The sequence below is a fragment of the Bombina bombina genome, chromosome 1 (assembly GCF_027579735.1).
Source record: "Bombina bombina isolate aBomBom1 chromosome 1, aBomBom1.pri, whole genome shotgun sequence".
In the NCBI taxonomy this organism is placed as follows: Eukaryota; Metazoa; Chordata; class Amphibia; order Anura; family Bombinatoridae; genus Bombina; species Bombina bombina.
The window spans coordinates 1,049,428,860-1,049,437,705 of NC_069499.1; the positions used below are offsets into that span (position 1 = coordinate 1,049,428,860).

Genomic DNA, 8,846 nt, shown 5'->3' on the forward strand with positions numbered 1-8,846 from the left:
GGGAGCACTATAAGTGCTAATTTTACAGTGGTGAATTGAAGAACAGCAGAAAAATGTTGTTATGGAGACCTGAAGTAAGCCATTATCGCTTCACGTTTGCATAACAAAACACATGTAAATGACAAAGTATTTAAGATATATTAATACTTATTACTTCTAAAACAAAAAGTTCATTATCAAAAATGTTTTAAAATGGATTTTAAAAGGGATATGGCATAAAGATGCCATTGATTTTACTTGAGCAATGTTAACGTACAATAGTGTTAATATTTTCGAGCTCTACTTGTAATCTAGCAATTTATTTTCAATTATGTTCAGTAAATAATTAATAACGATGCATTATAATCTTTAGAAATAGGCGGAGTTAAAGTTTTTTGTTTTTTTATTAAAAGAGGAGGTTGTGATAGCTGTTCTTTTCAGTTAGAAGAATCAAGGAAATTGTTTTTAGGTCACAAGCTGTTTATATATTATGGTTGGAAATGTACACTAGTGCCAGACTAGAAGGAAATTACATTGGCTGGGCTAGTAACTGCCCCCCTAAATAGTAAACTGTGTGAAAATCTGTATATATGTATTAATCTCACAACAAGAACAAACTAAATTGGCCTAAAATTAAAGAGTCAACTGGAAACTTCACTGTTTATATCAGTTTTATTAAATGTTATCAATGCCTAAATACAAGAAACAAGTGATTACAATAATATTGTGATTGAACAGAAAAGAATTACAACCATAGAGAGAATGAAGTGCCGTACAATGCATCTAGATTTAGTGAATTTAAGAAGAAAATGTACATCATGGTAAAATATCTGTATAGAAAATAAATATCTTAAAAACACTTGTGACAATTTTAAAGGTTTACAAATCCATAGGTTGAACTCGTTGGACTTCTGTCTTTTTTCCAACTTCATCTACTATGTTACTAGAGCATTTCAGGGACACACAACGTCACCATTTGGTGAGCATATCTGCTAGGTCCTATTGTCTGACCAATCAGGGGCTAGATTGGAAATGAGCTCTTGGCTTAAAAGGGACACTTAACACCTGATAAAATTCATTAAAAATAATGTTTTCTTATGAATTAAAATCAAGTAATTAATCACTACTGTTTAGTTTATTTGTTCACCTTAAAGTGTTAAAAAAAAAAAAAAAAAAAATCGATTTGAAGATGAATGCTAATAAGGTGCTTAATTCTCCCATGTAAGGTGCGCACGTTACACTGGGTCACAGCAGTCATGTGACTCAATGCAGAGTCACATGACATGCACTTCCTATCTCCCTAGAGTCCCTATAATTTGTGCATATAAAAAACACATCAGCAGCACTAAATGTTATGCAGACAGAGCTTGTGCTGCAGTTTGTTACAAATTTGTTACTGGAATAAAACATTTTATCATTATGTTTTTCTATGTAAAAAAAAAAGTTTACTTTTCAAACGTTACCACTCTGACATTCCTAAGGTGTGTGAATACTCGGCACTTGGCAGGGTTATAAAAATCATTCTCCGACAAGCTCCGGTCTGGAGAGGAAGGGTCCGAGAGCAGAGAGACTGAGACTCCAGTCCGTGGGAGAAAATAGACTAAATAACTCATGCTGTAAATACTTTTTCCTGGAGATTTGTTCTATACAATATTTTATTTTCATACATCTACATTACAAATATACAGTAATACATGTAATGTAGATGTATGAAAATAAAGCTAAATATTGTATAGAACAAATTACCAAGAAAAAGTATTTGCAGCATGAGTTATTCAGTCTATTTTCTCCCATGGACTGGAGTCTCAGTCTCTCTGCACTCTCTCCCCCCTCGGCCCCTCCAGACCGGAGCTTGTCAGAGAATGATTTACATCTATAACCCTGCTGAGTGCCGAGTATTCACACACCTTAGGAATGTCAGAGTGGTAACGTTTGAAAAGTAAACTTTTTTTTACATAGAAAAGCATAATAAAAGGTTTTATTCCAGTAACAGATTTGTAACATAAACTGCAGCACAAGCTCTGTCTGCATAACATTTAGTGCTGCTGCTGCTGTGTTCTTTATATGCACAAATTATAGGGACTCTAGGGAGATAGGAAGTGCGTGTCATGGGACTCCTGTGCTGTTAAAATATGGCGGCATACATAGCTGCATCAAGCCCTGGATATATATATATACTAATAGAAACAATTTTCTTGAAATGTTTTGTATAAGCTGAAGCTATAGCATAAAGAGCTGTACTCAGTTTTTTATTATTACATGGTAGAAGTTACTTTGAATGATTTTTAGCAGTCAAGTGTTTAATGTCCCTTTAATCTAAGCAATCACAGGTGAATATTTACTATCAAGCCCTGTCTTGCCTCTCCAGCTCCTATTTTATTCTATGCAGTACATACACTAATGCTTGCATGCCTCTCCATTTATAGTGAATAGGTTCCAAAGAGTAATATATTCAAGGGCCATTACAGTAAAAAAAATTACAGGCTCTTATTTGTTAGAGCACGTCATTTTAAGATCATCTACACTACTGTGTGTTTAACCCCAACAAAGGTGTTAAAACACACATTAGAAGAACCGCATAGCACCAGCAGTGCTAGTTACACATCTAAGTCGCATGACTAGCACTACTGATTGGTTCAGTGGCATTTTCCACTCAGGACCAGCAGTGCTCTGAGTGTCCTGAGCAGTACTGCTACTGTGTTAAAACACAGTTAGTTTTGGTGTGATTACATAACCTAATGGATTAGAGCATGTCATTTTTTGACTACTGTGGCCCTTTAACTGGATATACTGGAAAACTTGAAAGGCTGGAGACTGTTGCTACTGAACCTACCCCACTGTGTAGCATGTGGTTGGGTCAGTATACGTATATATAAGTTAAATCATACAACCAATTACAACTGCACAGTTATGAAAGGCAGCATAATTTGATCAGCATATTAATATATGGAAATATCAGCATGTTGAACATATAGCTATCACCTTAACCACAAGAATTATTATGAGTTCTGATTTTGCCGTTCTATCTGTATAGCCTGTCATCTAAACAGTACTAGTGGGAATAGGGATAGTGAAGAATTCTCTTTAAAAGCACATTTTCAAATTTTGTATAGTTTTGTTGCTGCACGTCAACAAGTTTAGGCAATCAGGGAGAATGAATTAGAACTATCACAGCTCATTTATGAAAAGCAGAATAGTGTGACAAACACAAAAATGCCTAGAAGTTTAACAGGCAGATAATATTGGGCGTGATTGCCTCAATACTACTTATTCATAAAGGCAGAATCTGGCATAATTAAAATTTGAACACTTCTATTGCTGATCACAGTTTTATTTCTATTTGACACATTTTTACATGAAATAAAGTATGATGTTTTAACTTACATTACCACGTTAAAACACCCCACACAAATAAGGGACTAGAGTGCTTAGAGACCAGAAACCCACATTTTGTCTTTCATGATTTAGAAAGAGCATGCAATTTTAAACAAGTTTCTTATTCACATTATCTAATTTGCTTCATTCTTTTGATATTGTTTTCTGAAAAGCATATCTAGATAGGCTCAGTAGCTACTGATTGGTGGCTGCACATAGATGCCTCGTGTGATTGGCTCACCCATGTACATTGCTATTTCGGCAACAAAGGATATCTAAAGAATTAAGCAAATTAGATAATAGAAATTTAAATTGGAAAGTTGTTTAAAATTGTATTCTCTACCTGAATCATGAAAGAAAACAAATTTGAGTTTAACGTCCCTTTAAAGGGTATCCTGACCAGTGTTAGCACTGGAATGTGTACTTAGTATATGTAATAACTCTGAAAAGAGAGAGAGAGGAGAGAAGAGGAGAGGAGAGGAGAAGAGAAAAGATAGATATATAATATTTTTATTTTATTTGTGTCTAGAGACTTTATACCCCAAATGCTTCCTATAAAAAATAAAATATATCCCATGATTTTGAGTTAAAAGGACATTCTAGGGCAAAAATTGCATGCTCTTATTCATTAGAAGATGGAATTTTTACACTATCAACGCATCAACTCTGTGTTTAACCACAAAAAGAAATTAAACATATATTTAAAATCAGTGAGCCAATTGACAGCAGTACTTGGATATCTGAGTGGGACTGCAACTGTGTGTTTAACTCTGTTTCAGGTGTTAAATACAGAGTTGGAGCCTAACAAATTATTGCATGCAAGTTTCCCTTCCCTTTAACTGTTAGGATGTTCCATGCCATCCTAACATAGCTGGGCTTTTACATTGTTAGGACGGCATGGAACATCCTACCTTTTTTGACGTCCTGCAACAACCTCCTTATGTTTAATAGGAAATCAGACTGTGGGCGTGCCTAGTATCGTAGGCAGCCCCCCCATGATCGATCCCGGCCTTGAAATCACGTGATCGCATTAACGATAGTGTGATTTAATTTTTCAACCAGTTACTTTGGAGCTTTGTTTCAATGTTAAACACTTACCCCAGGCATGAAGGGGTTAAACTTCTGCGTGGTGTGGCTCTTAAAGTCACTACTTTCAGATAGCCACAGATAACAATTTTAAAAAAATATTTAAAAAAAAAGCAACATACAAAAACAAATGCTCATTTAAATGACAGAGCAAGTTGCAGGAGGTGGACCTGCTCTACAGTTTAACCTGCTCATAAGGCCCAATCCAAGAATCAGCCATCTCCCTTAGTGCATTATATCGCCTTTCAAACTCCACATCATTGCACTGTGCCAAGGACCTCATGATCTTATCCATCATATTTTCAACACTAAATTGTTTTCCGTTGTTTTGTTGTTTGTTTACCCCATTTAATATTTCTAAGACATCTGCCGAAAGCAGACTACTTATATCTGAATAAGAACCCTTACGCCACCAGAAACTCGAAATCATTTCAGCTTTAAAATCCTCCTTGTTGGCGACAAGTACAGCCATTATGTGACGGCAGGGCAGCTGCAGAAATTGGTTAAAGTAACACGTGCATCTTCTCTGGTTATCCCACACATGCTGGGGATTCTCAATCAACTGAATATTCACAATAGCATTCTCTGCACTAATTAGTTTCATTGACTCAACTGCAATAGCCAACTCTTTAGAACAGAGTTTGGAAGCTGCAGGGGTACAGATGTGATCCAGTGATTCACGGATAATTATTGCAGACTCTGGTACTGTCTCAGATTCACCATCAACACCTTGAGATGCTGCTCCCTCTGGTAAGCAATTAAGCAAGGCCAATTCATGACGATTGCAGGTACGGAAATCAGGCACCCCACAGCCAGCAATGCTTTCCTGGATGTATTTAGCCACAGAACAAATGTTGATCTCAAAACTAAGGGTTTTAACAAATAGTTCGCTAATTTTGCTGTAAGTGGCTTCCATGTTCTGGTAGTACAAAACGGATTCATATTCATTCCTCCAACGTTGGACGGCCCAGATTCGATCGTCTAGTAGCAAATCTATATCCATATGTCTCAAAAAAGCCTTACTTACATACTTAATGATGATCATGTGCAAGGTCTGGAGGTTCTGCATTGTGGCTGAGCGCATAGCTGTTCTTAAAGCATTTACTAACAAAGCCTTTGTCTCTGCGGGGTTGTGAAAATACTCCAGCAAGTTTCTGCATATATGGAATGCAGAGGGAATAATCTCTGCAGACGGGAAAGCTTTGGAAAGAACACCCATACCTTTGATGCGAGGGTCCACAAGAAAGATTTTGATCATTGTCCATTTAGGATTAAAATCTTTAAAAATGTTGAACATCTTATCTAGACATGAAAATGACCCACTTTCAGGAATTGCAACATGCACAATCCTTGTCATGTCATTAGTGGTTATCAGACGGGGGCCATCTGCTAAGAAGGTATATAAATGTTTCCCTTTATTATTGTATGTCCGGAAAACCAGCAGTATCTCTGGGTAGTGCAAAAACACTTTTGACATGAGAGTTGTCTGGAAGTTTAAGCTTTCTAGTTCATTGTCTTTGTTTGAGACATACGTCAGCTGTGACTCTGGGAACATTTCCAGCAACTCCTGGATTAAGGCAGATGCCATTTTCTCTGATGTGGTTACAGTTCACGGTAAGAGATCTGTCAAATTTTAAAATATTCCATAATCAGCACTAATTTACAATATCATGCTTGTTTTTCCTTTGTTTAAAAGGGACAGTCAACATCATATTTTTTGTTGTTTAAAAAGATAGATAATCCCTTTATTACCCATTCCCCAGTTTTGCATAACCAACACTGTTATATTAATATACTTTTACCTCTGTGATAAAGTTGTATCCAAGCATCTGCTGACAGCCCCCTGATCACAACATTTTATTTTTTATCTATTCACTTTCATTTTAGTCAATTAGTGCAGTGTCTGCCACAAGCCAAAAGCGTGATCACAATGTTATCTATATGGCTCACATGAACTAGCTCTCCCCTGTTGTGAAAAGCAAATAAAAAAGCATGCATTAAGAGGCAGCCTTCAAGGGCTTAGAAATGACCATATGAGCCTTCCTTGGTTTAGCTTTCAACTAAGAATACCAAGAGAACAAATCAAAATTGGTGATAATAGTAAAATTGGAAAGTTGTTTAAAATCACCGCCCTATCTGAATCATGCATGTTTGTTTTTTTTACTTGACTGCCCCTTTAAGTAATTTGTGTGAAAAGGTAAGTACCTACAAATACTGTTGACTTCACCAGCATATATTTGTCTTTTTTTTTTTTATTTTATTTTTTAAATACCCAAAATGTGGGCTATTGGCAATTTATAGTTTATAAAGTGACTGCACCTCATATATTAGACATAACCCTCCCAAACCACAGTGACATTGCCTAACTGACTAGCAAAATTAAAGTTATGTTAATGAGTTATTTTGGACACTTACACAGTAATGTTTGACCTTGTTTCATAATGTGAAATTAATTATCTGCATTGTGATAAGGCGATTTGACTCCGAATATGTGGTCACTATTTCACATTGAGACTTGACATAAATGGCCAATTTTCTGCTCAGCATTTGTTACCTATAAATTTCATATAACATTAAGCGACACCTTATTGTCTGATTATCTTATATCTATAAATCTCAGAAGCGATAAGCCTATGACAGCACCAAAAAGTTGTTCTTTTTAATACACATTTAATACATATTCTACGCGGATCTACACATCTGATAAACTAAACTGACATTTAAACTTTTAAAGTGAATTTGCAAAACTATTGTAATCCTTTTTAAATACTTACTCAAGCATTTACAGCGTACTTACACATTGGTGCCATCAAACAATCTAGGTGCAAATAATTAAGCTCCAGTCTTGCACCTCTTCATTTTTACCTTTTACTTAGCATCCGTCATAAGTAAGTTGTAGACCTTATTAGGAGGAATACAAATATGGCCGCCAGTAAACATCCGCTAGCCATCAGGAACTGTAGCGGAAGTGCAACTAGTATGGGTTCATCGACATCTTGGTCTCTGTGCCCTTAGAGAGCAGAAGCGGAGTTTGTTGGTCACTGAGTTTTTTCTTATTAAATTCCGTTACACGCGCGTACAACATGGTATTATGTTATATTTTTTGGTTGGGTTATTATGTATGTAAACGTCATGTGAGTTGCACGTTGGCGAATCTGTTTATATTGCATTGACAGGAATTTAGGTTACGGGACATAAATATTCTGATGCAAATGCAATAGAAATGACATCGACTCATTTTAATAAAGGGACGTTGAAACTAAGAGTTATGTTTAACAAATTACTTTGCCTCTTAATTATTGTGACAAGATCATATATATATATATATATTTATATTTTTGTGCGTAATAAAATCATAACCAATTATACAACCTCGAGATACTTCCTAAACTTGAACGCTAAAAAAAAAATTTTTTTTTTTTTTTTAAACCTGCACCCATCAGAGACCATGTAAGGAGGAAGGTATTAGAGGTCGATTTATCAAGCTGCGGCGGACAGTGGTGTACATATGCGCTCCTGTCCACCACAGCTCGACTCTGGCGGGCTGAATTCCACTTGCACACAAGCGCTATTTTGCACTTGTGCAATCCCACCCCCTGCCCGCGCACAGCCAATCACGTGGGGGCAGGAGCATTGAAATTCTCCACCAGAGGTGGCGAAAGGTTAGGGAAACAACGTTCTGATGACTCAGCTGCTTGTTAAATTCGGTCTGCAGGTTCTCTTGTGACCTGCAGTTGTAGGTGGTCGAAGGCTGGTGAAAGCCTTTGATAAATCGACCCCTTATTATCAAGGCTCCCGCAGTTGCTGTTTCCAAGTGCAAATATACAACCTCGCTGAAGATTTGATGCCCGTGGTACAGAGGTGACTGCTCGCCTCTCAAACTTTCAAAATATGCAGATCCACAGCACCATAGATTTCAGGGGATGTTTATTCACACATTTACAAACAGGTACAAGTAAAAAGCAACGTTTTGGGAGCCATTTCCTTAAAGGGACAGTCTACACTAAAATTATTATTGTTTAAAAAGATAGATTCTGGGGCCTATTTATGAAATGTCTGTCCAACATGATCCGATCAGCGGATCATGTCCAACAGACATCGCTGAATGGGGAGAGCAATACGTTCACCGCATTCAGCATTGCACCAGCAGCTCTTGTGAACTGCTGGTCCCACGCTGCCCCCTGCAGATTCGCTGCCAATCGGCCACTAGCAGGGGGTGTCAATCAACCCGATCGTATTCGATCAGGTTGATTTCACGCAATCTCTGTCCGCCTCCTCAAAACAGACAGACAGGTTATGGAGCAGAGGTCTTTAGACCGCTGCTTCATAACTGGTGTTTCTGGTGAGTCTGAAGGCTCTGGTAACTTCACAAAGGTTTTGGAAAACAGCACACCTGTCTCTTAGTT

The 8,846-nt window shown here is 37.1% G+C and overlaps 1 protein-coding gene across 3 annotated transcripts; it reads right to left on the minus strand.

Annotated features, from left to right (window-relative positions):
* Positions 1–1,994: 1,994 nt before the first annotated feature.
* LOC128636213 (zinc finger SWIM domain-containing protein 1-like) lies at positions 1,995–7,360 on the minus strand. Of its 3 annotated transcripts, none has more exons than XM_053689309.1 (2): positions 7,238–7,360; positions 1,995–6,063 (listed from the first exon to the last, which is right to left on the minus strand). In XM_053689309.1, the coding sequence occupies exon 2, from the start codon at positions 6,026–6,028 to the stop codon at positions 4,616–4,618; it is 1,413 nt and encodes a 470-aa protein (XP_053545284.1). In that variant the 5' UTR covers positions 6,029–6,063; positions 7,238–7,360; the 3' UTR covers positions 1,995–4,615. The 3 variants fall into 3 exon arrangements, with proteins under 3 accessions (XP_053545284.1, XP_053545249.1, XP_053545311.1); XM_053689274.1 differs by having other exon boundaries at positions 7,215–7,356; XM_053689336.1 differs by having other exon boundaries at positions 7,306–7,350.
* Positions 7,361–8,846: the final 1,486 nt, after the last annotated feature.

Excerpts from the sequence above, each read along its gene's own strand:
- LOC128636213 (XM_053689309.1), bottom strand. The coding sequence starts at position 6,028 with ATGGCATCTGCCTTAATCCAGGAGTTGCTGGAAATGTTCCCAGAGTCA.